Genomic DNA, 17,448 nt, shown 5'->3' with positions numbered 1-17,448 from the left:
CAGAGGCCACTGCTAATGTCTGGCCCAAGGCCCGAGTTATTTTTCCCCCCCAGTACCATGTGGTTTTAATCAAACTTTTTACTTGTTTAAAATTGTATTTTATATATAATATAAATTTCAAATTATCACATAAAAGATACAAATACATGCATTGTACGTATATACATTGTTTATGTATACAAATAAATACAGTATTTTACACAAGCCAAACCTGGGCTGATTCTAAAAGACAAAGCACGCATTGCTTTAAATGCATGGGTTGGCTAAAATTTTTTCTGGTTGTTTTTTAAAAGGGTAGGATGTATGTGTGTATTTGAGGATTTGAATATTTTAGGTCAGTGGCTCTCAAGCTCTTAGGGAGGTTTACTCCCCAAGTCAGTTTTTACAGGGAAGGGGCCAGGGCAGTGAGGCGATCCTGAGGATCGCTTCGCTAAGGGGTGGTGAGGGGTGCTTTTTAGTTACTTTCACTAATGTAGGGCTGCTGCGGCCTCCAGGGGGCACAAGGAGTTCCACACTGCAGGGCTCCCCAATGCTTGGAAAGCTGAGACATAAATGCACCCAAAGCACTTCCTTTTTGCGAAGCAATGAGGAAGTGCTTTCCGCACTTATGTTTCAACATTCCAAGCATCGGAAAGCCCTGCACAGGGCTGCACGGGACTGCCCACGCCCCTGGAGGCTGCAACAGCCCTATGTTAGTGAAAGTAAGTAAAAAGCACCCCCTTGTCCTCCCTTAGTGATACAATTCTGGGGATTGCTTCGTTGCCCTCTTCCCTTCCCCCGCCCCTTACAAAGACAGGGGAACCTTTATCCAATCCATCAGTTTGAGAACTACTGTTTTAGGTTCCTGTTTTGGACTAAAGATGAGGAGAAAGCAAGAGAAATTTAGCAAAACTGACTAGCATAAAAGTGATACACTGATGTTAGTTTCTCAAATAAATGAGATGTTTGGGATTTTTTGTGTGGAATCTTGTTGACATGTGAGAATTTATATGACAGCAGTACTTATTTTGCCATTGTTAATAATAAAGAAAGTGCTTAGATGAGTCCCCCATACAAACATTCTTATGAGTGATCATGTCAGCACTACAATTCATGTTTCGCCACCAATTCAGTGGAGATTTCAGCCAAATACTAATAGCAACGAGTCACACTTTCTTTGCAGTGATGGAATTGTACTATTGAGAGTTAAATAAATTCTGCAGTCCACAAATCTAATAACTAAATAACTAAATCTGTTATAGGATTTTTTTTGAGGATAAAGAAAAAAGTCAATTTCAGGGCCCAATCCTATCTAACTTTCCAGCACCGATGCAGCTACAATGCAGCCCTGAGGAAAGGGAACATGTTCTCTATCCCCAACCATGGGATGTTCTTCCCTCCAACATGACTTCCCTCCCCCCAACCACAGGATGTGGTGCATGACTGTATTGACATTGGAAAGTTGAACAGGATTGGGCCCTCTCTGGCCCCAATTCAGTTGTACAGGTGGAGCCTCTTCATCCACAGGTGTTCCATTCCCTGACAACCTGTGAATACTGAAAATTGTGGATAAGGACATCTGCAATTTTCAGAGTCCACCTTTGCTCTGGTTGTGTCCGGAGCCGTTCTGAGCCTCAGAGGCTGCAAAGTGATGCACAGCCTCTCCAAGGCTCCGAAAGCCTCTCAGGCACCGCCAGAACAAGGTTCCAGTTGCATCTAGGAGGTCTGTAGGAAGGGCTATCCAAGGGTTCGGCATTCGCAGTAGGTCAAATCCCCAGATAAAGAGACCCCACCTGTACATGTGAATACAGAGCATTTGAAGCTTTTGCTCACCAGTATAAATTCTGATGTGGTGGCAGCAATCTATGTCATGTGGGGCCACCTTTGTAGACTATCATCGGTTTTATGGGAAGTTTTATTTCTTTAGAAAACAATTTCCTTGTACTTCCCAGTATTTGGCACACAGAATATCTTCTCTAACTCTCTGTTTCATGTCACATGTATGGCACATTTTCTTCTCTTCATTTGTGAATTGAGATTTGTAACTTGAGATGTCAACCATTTGTTTGTGTTGATCATCAACTGCATTCAGTCAAGAATTTGTTCCATTTTTGTATATACAACTATTAAGTGTTCTGCTAAAAGAATATGCATTGTTGCAACATTTAAGGGAAACCTGACTTGTTTGTTTTCTATGAAATAAAAGAAACAGTACTTATAATAGGATCATTTTTTTTTTTTACAGCTTGAAAGTACAAGCCAACGCATCAGTCCCTCCGAATGGTTGTATGCTGCTGTGCCCATTGACAGAACTGTGGGAAATGACACGTTCTTTGTGGTTACATGGGGCGCAAGCACAGCTCCACCAAAAATAGGCCTGACAGATCCAAAAGGGAAAAGATACTCCCAAAAAGAATTTGAAATTGATAATACCAATGTCAGAATGGCTCGACTAAGGATTGAAGGAACTGCAGAGGTATGAGCTGAAAGAGCTACCCCAGAGGACAGCAAATCTGTGGATACTAAACTATTGATCCAATGGGATCAGTGGGGGGAGGGGCATAGCTTACCTACAAGCAGGGGAAAGCCTCAAAATCTAGCAGAAACTGGCAGCAGAGACTTTCAGGAAACCAGCAGAGATATTAATAAGGTCTCTGTTGCATTCAGGAAGCCAGCAGAGACCTTCTGAAGGCAGCAGAAACCAACCACAGCTGACAATGCAAATAAACCAAGATAGTTGTTAATCCTTATCTCTATGCAAATTCACGAGTTGCAAATCTGTAGGTAGCAAGGACTGATTGTATTTGTGTCTATGGATGTTAAGAAAGTGACTGTTCATTTTAGAAAGCGGTCAAGCACTGTCAACAAGAGTATATTGCTGCAGCTCAGGTATCCTCATGAATTCAGCAAATAGGGAAGAGTCATGCAGCCTCACTAGGCTCCAAGATTTCCTCAAGCCCATTTAGTTCCAGAAGTTCAGGGTGCATCATTCTGTAACTGTTCCAATGGCTCTCATTAGCATTTCTCTAGCCCCAGAACTTTATTATGAGGGCTGGTCATGCAGCTTGAAATGCATTGCCAAGATGTGTCACAGCTCCTACATGTATGAGCACACATATGCATAGGCACACCACCTGGATCCTCAGGAACTGCCTTGAACCTGAGGCTCACCTGAAGCATGTGCACACTCTTCTGCAGACTCTCCTAGGGCATTTGGTGGGCCGCTGTGAGATACAGAAAGCTGGACTAGATGGGCCTATGGCCTGATCCAATGGGGCTGTTCTTATGTTTCTTTTGCTTCTTATGTTAGTGTTGAGTTGGAAAGTGCCACTGCTACAGGAAGTGGTGAATGGCATCTTGCCAAGACGCCTTTAAGAGGGGATTAGACCACAGTTTCTTAAAGTGTGGGTTGGGACCCACTAGGTGGGTCGCAAGCCAATTTCAGGTGGGTCCCCATTCATTTCAATATTTTATTTTTAATATATTAGACTTGGCGCTACCATGGTTTGTAACTGTATTTGGGGATATGTTACAGACCTGTACTTTTAACAAGCTACTATGTATATTCATTTAACAATGCTAGTAAATAGGACTTACTCCTGGGTAAGTGTGGGTAGGATTGCAGCCTAGGATTGTTAAAAATGTTCCTGCTTGATGATGTCACTTCCGGTCATGACATCACTTCCAGTGGGTCCTGACAAGATTCTCATTCTAAAAAGTGAGTCTCAGTGCTAAATGTGTGAGAACCACTGGATTAGACAAATGTCTGGAGGAAAAGTCCATCAAGGGTTAAAAGTCATGATAGGTATGTGCAACCTCCTGATTTTAAGTTACTTTGGAATGCCAGATGCAGGGGAGGGCACCAGGACACAGGTTGTGTTTGTCTTGTGTGCTCCCTGGGGCATTTGGTGGGCCAGTGTGGGATACAGGAAGCTGGACTAGAGGGGCCTTTGGCCTGATCCAGTGGAGCTCTTCTTATGCTCTTATGGACTGAGGGAAGAAACACACCTAGTGGCGTTCACAACTTTCATGAGATGCCTGGGCTTCCATTTCCCAATCTTCTGCTAGCCAAGGGTCACATTTTCCTGACTTCCTGAGTTAGAGGCACATTTAACTCTTACACCCCAAAAGAGTTTTGGTTCACATGTATAGGAATAAGAATGACCCAGGCTCACTGGAGGCCACACAAATGCAGCTAATCTACAATTATCCTTCCCTGATGCTCAACGCTCTTTGACTGCAATCCTATAGATACACATTTTCTTGGCAGTAAGTTCTATTGAACACAATGGGACTTACTTCTGACTTGACATGCAGAGGCATGCACTTTGTGTCTTTAAAAGAGCCTATCAGACATAATAACCCAAGGAAAGGAAGGCTGCTTTTATAAAAATTACGTCCTGGATATTGAATATTTCATTTAATTTCCAAAAATTTTGATTTGCAGATGGGAGACTGGGCTTACTTCATTCAGAATACCCAAAGTGCAGCTCAAGTCATATCGATGACGGTCACCACCCGAGCAGCATCTTTAAGTGAGCCTCCAGTGACTGTGAAGTCCTACATGAATCTAGACTCCAACAGCTATCCTAATCCAATGGTCATTTATGCAGAGGTCAGTCAAGGGTTTTTGCCTGTGATTGGTGCAAACGTCATAGCCACAGTTGAATCGGAATCTGGAACTGCTGAAAACATTACACTCCTTGATGATGGTTCAGGTACATTTATTTTGAAGCATCTATGAAACTGGTTCTCAAACTCTCTCAGAGTTTGAGCCCGAATGTATTTGCAGGGGCGGGGAGAAGAGTAGTGATGCGATCCTCAGGATTGCACCGCTGCAGGGGAAGAGGGTGCTTGTAAAAAAAAATTTACCTGCTCCTGGGGTCCAGCAGGGCTCCCTGCAGCTTGTAGAAAGTAAACAAAAAGCAATCGCAACCCACTTCCAGGTTGCGATCATGAAAGCGGAAGTGGGTCACAATCACTTTTTTTTACTTTCTACAAGCCCTGTGGAGCCCTGAGAGGTTTCCACAGTGCTCCCCTGAATCCCGGCAGTAGGTAAATTATATTTTTAAAAGCCTTCTCTTCCTCCATAGCGGTGCGATCCTGAGGATTTTGTCACTGCCTTCCCCCTGCTCCTGCCGCTTAAAGGGAAAGGGGCAGTGATTCTCCAGCTAGTGGGTCACGACCCAGCAGTTTGAGAAACACTGATCTATGATATTATGCAGAATTTGTCTTTGTGCATAGATTTCAAACATTCTGAGCATATAATGCTGCCATGTAGTAAGTCTGACCTTTCTTGGCCCATGTAGCCCAGCCAGCATTGTCCCATCTGACTGGCAATGTCCCTCCAGCTTCCAAAACTGTCTAGTGTGCTTTTTCATAGCTAGAGAAGTTAGGGATGGGGCCACCTGCATGGAAAGGATGTGCTAAACCTGCCTGCCAGCTGGGCCAAAAGCCTTTGGTTCTCCTTGTCCTTCTGCTTCTTCCTCTGAGATTCAGAGAGCTTCTGCTCCATCTCCTCTGAGAAGGAGGAAGAGAAGTTAAAGAGACTGAGATCTCCTGGAATTGTCCGTTGCCCATCCTCTTCCTTTCCCTCCCAGCCTGGATTTGCTCAGCCTACACCCTCAGCCAGGTCTGCTACAGCTGACTGCTTGGAGACTGAGCGGAGGTGTCTTCTCCATTTAAGCTACTCTGAAGCTCTTTACAGACCTTCTTATCTGATAGATGTAAATCCAATAATATAATTTATTCCACCACATGGAAGATCTTCTTAGTGGTGTGAGCAGCACAGCATTCAGTCTTCCAAGCCCAGAGTTAAACATCTTCTGGAAATTTTACAGGAAGGACTTGATAAGGGTCTTAGGGCCCAATCCTACTCTTTGTGCACTGGCTCATCACCGGTGTGCACTGTTAAAAATGTGCCGTAAGGCACGTTTGCAGGCCCTAGCACTGATGCTCTGCCAGTGGTAGCTCAGTGCTAGCCAGTGCTGGGCTAGCACCTGTGAAGCACTGTAGCTCCTCCGCTCAGCAGTCATGCGGACTACTGAGTGGCAGAGTGGTAGGTGGGGGCATGAGGAAAGGTGGGGATGAGGAGTTCCGGGGCAGGGGGAGGCGGAGGAAGGGCAGGGAGAGGATGGGCAGGAGGCATGCTGGCAGGGAGGGAGTGGGGCGGGAGGGAGGCGGGACTGGTGGAGCTTTGCTCCACTGGATCCAGAGCTTTTCTGTCAGGCTGGCTGCCTGACATGGAGGCTCATGATTCTACAGCAACCTGAGGGCTATGATGACCATTGCAGGGCTACTCGGTTTACCCAGGGGAAGGGGAAGGAAGTCCCCTTCTCCCAAGGAGGAGGCGGCGGCGGCTGCCTGGAGCGCACAGGATGCAGCGGCAGCATTTTTTGGTACCGCTGCAGCCCGGCACACCGGGCAGCTCAGGACTGGGCTGCCAGTATTGCGACTTTCCGGAGACAAGTTTCTGCCATTGCCTCAATTCTAGGGTTTCCAAGAGGTAAGTCTCTGTCATATCACCCCCATGTCAGGAAGTTTCTGAGTTTCCCTGCTAAACCCACCTCCTGTCTCAAGGGCCCCCACCTGGAACCTTCATTGGTTTTACAGGCACTTTCTAGAACCTCCTTTGAACTCATGACTACTTTGTTCTCTGAGACAACTGTCTTTAAAGACCTCCTTTCTTGTTGGTATCTCATTGGCTGGAAGGGTGTCAGAGCTCACAGCCTTTTCCATATCTATGGACCTCTGTTCTACCCAGGATAATAGATTGATCCTGAGTTCAGACCACCTCCTTCCTGCCAAGGTAAATTCCATGTTTCACCATTCAAAGGAGGTGGTCCTCCTATCCTTTTGTCCTAATCCCTCTCATCACAGGGAGAGGGAGTGGCACAACCTTGGACATTTGTAGGGCTGTGAGTATTTTTTAAAATCTGTCCTGCACTTCTTCATTTAGACATTCCAAGGCCTTGTTTGTATCCTATAGATTCTCTAACCAAGGCCACAAGGTTTCACCCTCTACTATTTCTAGGTGGATAAGTGAGGCTAATGTAGAGGCTTACAGGGCATGAGGTATATCTGCGCCACAGAGTGTCTCTTCCTCACAGGAAGGCCTACAGGGCATGAGGTGTCTCTCCTCCTCTGCTCTCCATATCTTGAGCTTTCCTGCCTTTAAGGGAGATTGAGCAGTACAACATAGGGGTCTCCTCATTCATCTTGTGTATTGAAAAGGGGGAGAACTCATTATGACTCCCACTTGTGGGAAAGGGAAGAGGATACAGGTCTTAACTAGTATTAGTTTGTTGGCAACAAAGAGGGAATCAAGGTTTATTCTCTAAAAAGTGAAAGGAAACCTTTGGAAATCCTGGACTGAATTCTGTGTTTGCATGATGAGGCAGAGGTGCAGGAGACTCGAGTTGCACAGTAGTGAAGAAAAAGGACTCTGCATATGGTCAGATATTCTTCTTGCGCCTGGCACATTTTAGTTTGGCTTCCTTCGACTTTACCATTGTGCACCAGGCCATGCTGCTTGGCTGCCATAACTCTACTCTCATCTCCATCCATTCATGGTCAAGGATGTCCCTATGTGGGGAAAGTTGGGGGGGGGGTATAGTGACTATCCACTCAGAACTCAGTCTAGTGTTTCTGAACTGGCAACCCATCAAAGATTTGATAAATCTCCTGTTTTTGTTGACTGTTTGGAATTACCAAAACATAGGATCTGTCAAACATATGGTCAGCCACAATAGATGCTGGTGGATTCTGTTTGACTTTGTGGGTATCATGTCTTGTGTAGACCGGCATTGGTGGTAGTTATTGGAAACGTATTGGTAATATTGCAAAACAACACATTCATTTGTTAATGTTCCTGTATAACCACAAACTGATTCAGGCATTCATTAGTTTTGGTAAAACAGAGGAAGGCATTGTGACATGAACATGTTCTAAATATTCTGTCTGGTGATCTATCAATTGTAAGCAGTAAAATGGTTATTTTTCACCACAATCCTAGGCATGACTACTCAGATCTAATCCCAATGAGGTCAGGGACTTACTTCCAAGTAAGCATGTATAGGATTTTAATATTAGATATTAATCCTAAATTTTTGTGTGCCAAGGTGCTGATATTCTCAAGCACGATGGAATCTACACAAGGTATTTCATTTCCTTCAAAGGAAATGGGAGATACAACTTGAAAGTGCATGTGCAAGGGAAAGAGAAGGCTGTCAGACGTGTCCGCAGACAGAGCCAGGCTTTATATGTACCAGGTTATATAGAAGAAGATGGTAAGGATGCATCAGAAACAACATTGCTTTATTGACAAACTGCAGAAGGACAGGGGCACGTTAGCTCAAGAGTTCTCAAAATGTGAAATGGGCCCCTCTGTGGAGACAGTAGCTTCCCCTTCCAATCCCCTCACCTTAGTGACTTTGTGTAGGTCTTGATCTATCCAGGAGGCTGAGTATAGCTCGCTCGTACACATACATTCTTACTCTCTCTCCTAAGTACGATACTCGTATAATACTGTAATCAGCTCTGCTTGGCCTAACCTCTTGTGTGAATTGATGGGGTTTAAATGTAATGAAGCAACCTCCTCAGTTTTTCAAAGATTTTAAAATATTTCTCTGGGGCCTTAAGGTGCTTCCATGATCTGCCTCGTCAAATCAAGTAGTCAATTGTTTTGTGGTAGTTAGACCACCCACATAAAACAGAATTGCATTATGTGTTGTAACAGTTGTTTGGGAAATGTTCACATGTTTGTCCTGCCCACATCATTACATTTTCACCGAATATCTGGAGACACCTGTGATAACACCAGACAGCATATGAAAGGTGGGAGGTTGAACAGGAGGTTATTAGCATCTAATAAATGATGAGATCAAGGTGGAGAATAAACAAAAAATAAGGAAGAGAGCAAGATACCACAAAGAGACATAAGAGAAGCTGAATTCAGCCTATGAAATCCCAACAAGAGAAAAGAAAAATTAGGCAGACAGAAGAATTTATGACAAAAGAAGAAGGGAAACAAAGTACAATGATATTTCAATAATTGATTCCAAAAATAAGAAATGAGAAGTGTTTTTGGGCAATGTCAACAGGAGAGAATAGATGAATTGTGAAAATGTTATAGATGGGGGGAAATGACTAGTTTTAGCAAGAACAGAGATCTGAACAACATAGAACATAGACTGTGGATTTGCTTGTTGAGTGAACTACATTGTTTCCCAGGAATCATGAAAAGTTGAAGCAGTAAAACAAGCAATTTATTTTTGAAAATTTATATTCAATTGATAACTGTACTACATGTTTATGAAGAAAAACCATGAAATAACTGAAGATAAAGAAGCAAGAGATGGAAGAGAGAGGGGGGAGGGAGGGGGAAAAGATGTGGATTAATAAGGGAACAATAATTATAATCACCACAGAGCTATTTTCTGAAAAGGAATTAAATCAAATAGGGTCTCAAAATATTAAAACAGTGTTGAGTTTTATCATGGCATGACAAAACATTTTCTCCTTTTTTCATAGGGAAAATACGAATGAACCCACCAAGACCTAAACCAAGTGAGGATGAACTCCAAGCAAATGTGGGCAATTTCAGCAGAGTTGCATCAGGAGGTTCTTTTGTAGTGACAAACGTTCCCCCAGGAATTCCTCCGGATGTCTTTCCACCCTGTAAAATCACTGACCTTGATGCAGTGCTAATTGATGATGCCGATGAATTCCTTTTGTCATGGACAGCTCCTGGGGATAACTATGATGTGGGGACAGGTAAGTGTGAAATGCAGCTTGAAGCAGAAAGCTCTTATTGTTACTGGTTATTATCCAAAAATTAAGTTGTTGTCTTATTGTAAATTGGAGAAATTTACTTTACACAGAAATTTTTACAGTAAAGAAATTTTCATTACACAGGCATTTTGTTCCTTCAACATTTGTAAGCGTAGTCTTGCTCCATTCATGTGGAGAGAGATCTCCTTTGCAACTTTGACTGTTTTACTAACAGTGCAATCCTAAGTTGCGCTTGGGCCGGTGCAAGTCCCTTTTGCTGGCCCAGGAGGGTTGCAAATGTGCCTTAAAGCACGTTTGCACCTCCTCACAAGCAAGCCATGCTGGTGCACAGAGGTGTGCCGGCACACAGAGGCTGAATCCAGTTGAATCCAGCTTCTGTCATGGCTTGCGCGGTGAGCCTTACGTTAGCCCAGCTGGGCTGACACAAGGCTCTGGGGTGGGGGGGGGGGAGGAGGCAGGGAGTAGGCAGGAGGAAGGCATTGCTGGGTGGGGGAAGGGTAGGTGGTGGGCAACCCTGGAGGGAGGTGGGGAGTGGGAGTGAACTCCCGGATCCCAACCCCCGTTCCTGAGGAGCTCGGAGTAACTTGAAGCCACTCTGCTCTCCTCTGACTGCCACCACCTCCAGTGGTGGCACGGGTCCAAGGAGACCTATATGGGCCAGGGCACCTTGCCCAACAGTAAGGGGAAAAGTTTCCCCTTGCCTTTGGCTGAGCCAATTCTGGCCCCTATCCTGCAGAATGGATGGGGGATACAGCGCAAACCTCTTGGCTTGCTTTTTCCAGCACAGGATAGGATTGCACCCTAAATCTTCCCCAGAGTTGTGAAACTGCAGGGAGTGCTACAGTAGCATAGCTAGCAAGGGGCAGAGGGGCGGTCCGCCCCAGGTACCAGCCTTGGGGGAGGGGGCTAACACCACAAATGACCCAACATTGTTAACATAATGGAGGTTATGAATAACCCCATCATGCTATATACCATTGGACGTGGAATTGCCAGCGGAATGCAATGAAAAAAACCGGAGTAAAATACTGCCCTTCAATCAAACGTTATGGCCAAAAAAACGGAAACCAAAAATGGATGGAGCCCTATGGAAAGTGAAACCAAGTCATATTGCATGTTCACTTGTGAGTTGGTGAAATTGCCTTAGTCTGTTGGAAGGGGCAAGCTGAGAGGAATCCAACAACTCCAGAATGGTTCTTAACCAATGAAAGCAGCCCCCCAAAAACACCTAATAAGGAAGTCCTTCCCTGCAAGCAGATGAATGTATTGAGCCCTATGGAAAGCAAAAGTAAGGCACAGGTCACATTTACTCATGAGTAAGCAAATGTGCCTTGGCTCCTGGTCAAGTCAGGCAAAGGGGAATGCAAGGCTAGCTGCATGGTCCCCATCTGAGGAAAGTGGACCTCAACAAATGCTAGAGAAGGCAGCACCCACTCCCTAAAAGAATAAAACAGAGGCTTCAGCTGGTACGGTCAATTTTTATATTTTAGACTTGTAAATCTAGGTGAGTCCTGAGATTGATATGGTTGAAATATAAGAACTTACTCTGAACTAGGCACTGGGGAGGACTGAAAAGCTCACTGATATTTTTGTGGAGGGCGGGGTGTTACTGCAGGCAGGCTACAGAGAAAAATTCACTTGGTGAAACAGGGCTGGCTTCCCCTTATCTATTTTTTTCTTTAATTTAATTATTTATAATTATTTATTTTATTGTGCTTGATGATGTCACTTCCAGCCATAACATCACTTCCAGTGGGTCCTGGACAGATTGTCATTCTAAAAAGTGGGTCCCAGTGTTAAAAGTTTGAGAACCACTACCTTAACTCAAAACAGGTCAATTAGACATTCTTGGGGAGGGGGTGACACCCTAGTGACCAAAATTCTGGAGATCATGGCTTTTAGGAATAATATCATCATGTTATATACCATTTCATGCAGAATTTCACCCATTCCTTGTGGGGAAATATTCACTGCATTTATTTTCTGGCCATTATGATTATTCCCCAGCACTGTCTGTTCTAGTGGCTGTCTGCTGGTATTCATTTGCATCTTTTTAGATTGTGAGCCCTTTTGGGACAAGGAGCCATTTGGTTGTTTGATTTTTCTCTGTAAACCGCTTTGTGAACTTTTAGTTGAAAAGCGGTATATAAATACTGTTAATAATAATAATAATCATTTCAAATCTTGAGCTGCTTAGAGGAAGGGCGGCATAAAAATGTGAATGAATGAATTAATAATTAATCATGTCATATGGGGTGACAAAAATTTATGGGCCCTAGCTACGCCACTGCAAAAAAATGACTTCTGGTTCTTCCAGAGGCCTGTCGAGGCCTGGCACCAGAGAAGGAAGTGGGTCGTGGCACCCTCCGCCACAGAACAGAGGTGGCATGTAGAGTTGATGTTGGTTTAACAGGCAGATACTTCTGTTGTGTTGTTTTTTTTTACCTTAGAGAATGTTCATTGTCCCCAATGTGGGTCTTGCAGTTTGACAAGGACTGCAATTGAAGAAAAAGCAAACAAAAGGAGTAATTGGGAGAAGATATTTGAAATACCATTGCATTGATTTTCTTTAGTGCCACCAGCTCTTTTCTACAATTTCAGTGTGATGATAATTCCAGTGACAAGCGGGAAAGGGGAGGCAGAAGCAGAAGTTAAAATATGTAACTTAGGGTCCCAAATGACTGATGTTCCTTGAAATGAAGTACCCTAAAGAATTTACTCTCTGCTGCATTTTTGTTTTGAAACTTCATATAACAAATCAACTTCAGAATAATCTTTGCAGTTCCCGTTCCTTTCATATACGCAGCCTAGCTGTCACTGTTCCTGTCTCTCTGATGCCACTGCTTGATGAAGTAGCAGTCTTCCTTTTATTTATGGCAGCTTGCAAACTTTGTGCTGTGGGCTTAGCTTGGGATGTGAACTGAAACCCTTTCCTGGCTTTGGAAAGTCTTCTTTACAGTTTGTGGCAGCTTTTAAAGACTGCAGCTTCTGAGTGAGCACTTGGTGTCAAACTATAGGTAGAGATAGGGCAATTACTTTCTCTATTACTCTATTCTCTATTTAGAGTAATTCTCTATTTACTTAGAGTAATAGAGAATAGAGTAATTCTCTATTTCTGTCTCTCTAAAAAGTAATGTCATGACTATTACTATCTCTGTCTCACCTACCTCACTGGGTTGTTGTGAGGACAAAATAAGGGAAGGAACCATGTACACCACCCCTGCTTAGACGAAAGGTGGTATAAAAATGTGAATGAATGAATGGATGATATGGGGTGACAAAAATTTATGGGCCCTGGGTGTTAAATGACCTAGCTACACCACTGGAGTTCTGGATACATTTCAAAGCACCTCCCCGTTCAAATGGGATGCTGCCTAATCCTAATTGATGTCTTACACAAGCTGAAAGTGTGCCCTCATATGTGGGCATCAGGCAGGGATACCATGACTAGTGTGCATCTCCAGTCAATGTAAAGAGAGCTCCCTGAGAAAGTTTCAAATGTACTGAAAGGAACTATGATTTCACTTTTGTCTGTGTTAGTCTTGATGTATGAGTGAAAACTTATATTCTAATGTGTTCCTTATACTCTGCTTTGCAGCTCTAATGTATGAAATCAAAATGAGTAGAAATCCCTTGGAATTAAGGGATGCTACCTTTCAGAGTGCCATTTCTGTGAACACTTCGGGTCTGACACCGGCTGTTGCTGGGACCAAACAATCCCATCAGTTTAAACCTGAAAACTTCACAAAGGAGAACAGCACCACTGTCTACTTCGCAATTCGTGCCATTGATGGCAACAGCAACGTTGGAGAAGCATCCAATGTCGCAAGAGCTGTCTTGCTCATTTCACCATTACCCTCTTCACCTGAAAGCAGTGGTGTTACAAATTCTGTTCTCGTAGCAATTACTGTGATATGTGCTTTAGCAGTTACTATTTGCATTTTAATTGCAATAGTTCACATCTTGCTGAAACGAAAATATGGAAATTTTAGTGTGACAGCTTTAGAACTACAGAAGCCTTAATTTGGTGGCTTCAGTGGTCTCACCTTCAGGAACAACAACACCACCAACAACAACTCAGTTTAGTGATTTTTCCCTTCAAGCAATCAAGTTACAAGTTACAGTAATAACAGCAAAAATCAACCACAACTCTCCCACCCACATTCCACTCAGTCAAAACTACAACTTCTCTCCTTCCCACGGAAACTCCATGCCACCATTCACATTTAAAATGGAATCCACTCACACAGCACATGGCAAAAACAGATAGATGTACATTGTTCTTGCCCTGACTATATAGTCCATCCAGGCCATCATGCTGAATCTGCTTCTACTGAATTTCTTCTTCATGTTCTTATTTTGTTGTTATTTTTTGTTTTGAGGCAGTTAGGCACCTGGGATAGGTTTCCTGAAGGGTTAAAAAAAAATAAGCACTGTTATTGTTAAATAGTGTGTCCATACAAATAAAGGAAGGCATAGAGATAACAGCTCAACACATTTATTTCATCTTCAGAACAGAACCTGGCAATGAAAATACAAGGCAAACACCCCTGGCTTTATACCCCTTAGCTCTGCCCAGATTGTCCATGATTGGCCTTCTAGTTTAGTGTTTCAACAGCACCAATCAGACAGTAGGATTTTGATCCACCACCTGATTGGCCAGCCATAAGACTGGGTCAATCAGTTATGGTGGATTTCGCTCCTGCATAACTTGCATCCCTAACAGTTATCATTTGTTTGAACGTTGTTCATCATGATGGGAAGATTTGCCTGGAGGGCAGGGTGAAAAACCTGTAAAAAATACTCTTAGTTTGCATCTGAGAGATATGAACTAAAAATGACTGAAACCCCTTGGAATTAGGAGATGCTACCTTTCAGAGTGCCACTTCTGTGTCTGACAGCTACTGCTGCCAGGACCAAGCAATCCTTTCAGTTTAAGCCTGAAAATTTGGAAAATGGCAAAACAATCTACTTTGCAATTTGTGCCACTGATAAAAGCAACAGTGTTGGGAAAGTATCTAATAATAGCCACAGCAGCTCTGCTCAAGTTAGCTTTGCCTTCTAGTCTTCAGAATACTATTGCTCCAAATCGTTCAAAAAACATTACTTTACTAGCAATGATAGTAGCATATCTGTAATAATACTTCGCATTATTGCAAGTGTCATGACTTCTGTTATTCATAAGTGAAACAATTTGATCAGGAATTCCGTACTCTTACGTGAGAGTGTCTCCTTGCACAATGGCTAATGCACAGAGCACTTTCTGTTTCTAGCCTTTAAAAATGATTCACCTCAAGGGAAGAACCCAAAGCAAGGAAGAATTATTGGTACCCTTTGTTCTGTTTATGTGTTTTTAAATGCAATAAATGGAACCATCCTCAAGCTTCATTTGCTTCCTGGTGTTAATTTCCTGGAACTTCACCCTTAAAATGTATAGAACAGCCAGTGGCATTGCTAAGGATCCTGTTGCCCGGTGTCGAGCACAAAATGATGCCCTGGAAGTGACATCACTTCTGGGTTTTGATTTCATACCCACTTTTTTCAAAAAGTGAGAAATAAAAAATGTGCCACGTCCCCCAAGTACCAGCACCTCCCCCCAGCACTCAACCCCTACTACTGTCTCTCTGAGGCAAGCCTTGCATGCCTGTGAAGGGAAGTTGGGGCATCCCCTCCCCCCCCCCGCAGGTAGAGCTTGAGTCCTGCAGCTGCCTTGCAGGGGGGAGAGGAGGCTGCAGAGAAGCCGCCAGGCCAGTGGCTGGGAGGGGGGAGGAGGACCAGGGGCAGGCAGGTGGGAGGAAGCCGCACCTGACTGACTGAGGCCCCAATCCTTGCCGCACTTTCCTGGGAGTAAGTCCCATTGACTATAAGGGGACTTACTTCTGAGTAGGCATGCCTAGTATTGTCTCAGAGTGCAGGTAGGAGGTGGCGGCGGCAGCAACACACCTCCCCCTCCCGCTGCTGCAAGGAGCGAGATGGAGGCGGCTACAGCCCCGTAGAGGAAGCTCCCTTGCCTCAGCGCCCACAAGCCTTGGTGGGGCGGCTGTTGGTTCTTGGGTGGGGGGCTGCGGTGCCAGCATTGAGTTAGTCCACAAAGATCTGCCCCAGCCCCACCAAGGTCTGGGGCGAAGCAGAGCTGGCTCGTCTTGCCGGCATTTTCCCCACTCAGTTTCTGCCTGCCGTCACCACCACCACCTCCTTTCCAGCTCTGCCAAGGGTGTGCGGGCGGATGGGTAGGTAGCCTGCCCCACACCCCCTTCACTTTCCCTTCCTGTCCAAGTGAGGACATACCAGGCAGGGCTTCCCCAACCCCCCTCCGAGGGGCTTCCCTGCTTTCTCCCACCTGCTGAAGTCTAGGCAACAGTGTAGTCTGTTGCCACATGCACAACTTATACTCGGCTACACGCAGCAATACAGTGGACAACTGTTGCCAAGTCCAAGTCACACATGAAATTACTGCAAGTGTCGTGGCTTCTGTTATTCATAAGCGGAACAATTTGATCAGGAATTCTGTACTCCTACATAAGAGTGTAGTTGTTGCCCCTGATGTTGCCCCTCCAGCAGCTATAGCCTGGTGCATCTGCTACCCCCTGCACCTCTTTAGCTATGCCACTGAAAACAGTCAGCAAGAACAGTGTGGTTTGGTATGCATATGTGAAGTCAGGGAGAGAATCACACTCAATTAATGCAATGGGGATGCCTAAAACATCTTCCCTGTCACTGAATTACCCACCTACCCCTTCTGGTGTAAAAGTTTGATTTTTCCCCCCTTATTTCTTTGTCCTCCTGTCAGCTATTTATTTAAAAATTTATATCTTGCCTTTCCTATGCAGAAGCAAATGCAGAAGGAGGTTTACAAAGATCCCTAATAAATATGTAAGACAATAAATAAAACCTCTAATACAAACCTATTTAAAACCATTAGGTTGGGCAACCATTTGGATACCCTTCCTAATGTTCCTAGGAGACTCCTGTAAGGCATCAGTGGGCCAGAATGGCAGCTGATATATTTGAAGACTTTTCTGCCCTATAAGTCCTGTTGCTTGTTTCTTCTTTCCCAACTGGTTGATAAGCAAAAATCTTAGATTTTAATCACTTCATTGTGCCATGAAACCCATCTGATTCCTGGGAAAGTCAAGACTTCAGGTGACCCCCCTCCCCACCAATATATTCAATCCTACACATGGAACCAGGTTAATACCCACAGGTTATAAAAAGTGGGTTCATGCACACACTCACTTTGCACATTTGCCCTGGTTCCAACTTCAGGAGTATCTGATGTTTCATGGGGGCTTGCTTACTCAGCTAGGTGTGGGTACCACAAACCTGGACTAGCATGAGTATGTAGGTTAGGGATAAGTTCCCCCCAAAAGCACATATATAAAATGCACAACAAAGAAGTAGAAATCTATATACATGTTAGAAAAATATAGTGTGGGCCTGAAGACTAACAAGAAGAAGGGTGATTCAGAGCTACAGCCTGTAATATACGTATATTTGCAGTACAGGTCCAACCTGCTATACACTGATTTTTCTTTTTTACACAGATTTGACTCAAACTAATGGCCACTGCAAATGAGGAGGAATGTGCTGATCCCTGGAGAAGGGGAAAAAAACACAGTTTTTAAAACTTTAAAATCACAGTTTTAAAAAGAAAACAGCTTTTCTTACTGTTGTAGA

The 17,448-nt window shown here is 44.0% G+C and overlaps 1 protein-coding gene across 1 annotated transcript in view; it reads left to right on the top strand.

The window, feature by feature from the left end:
- LOC136648458 (calcium-activated chloride channel regulator 1-like) overlaps window positions 1-13,794 on the top strand; it is a 38,199-nt gene extending 24,405 nt beyond the window's left edge. Inside the window, exons 10-14 of the mRNA XM_066624570.1 lie at window positions 2,225-2,455; window positions 4,427-4,697; window positions 8,100-8,267; window positions 9,511-9,753; window positions 13,370-13,794. Coding sequence (XP_066480667.1) covers window positions 2,225-2,455; window positions 4,427-4,697; window positions 8,100-8,267; window positions 9,511-9,753; window positions 13,370-13,794 — 1,338 coding nt within the window. The remainder of the gene's footprint in view (window positions 1-2,224; window positions 2,456-4,426; window positions 4,698-8,099; window positions 8,268-9,510; window positions 9,754-13,369) is intronic.
- Window positions 13,795-17,448: the final 3,654 nt, after the last annotated feature.

Source organism: Tiliqua scincoides, chromosome 4 (assembly GCF_035046505.1).
Source record: "Tiliqua scincoides isolate rTilSci1 chromosome 4, rTilSci1.hap2, whole genome shotgun sequence".
Taxonomy (NCBI): Eukaryota; Metazoa; Chordata; class Lepidosauria; order Squamata; family Scincidae; genus Tiliqua; species Tiliqua scincoides.
This window is presented reverse-complemented; position numbering and strand designations above follow the sequence as displayed.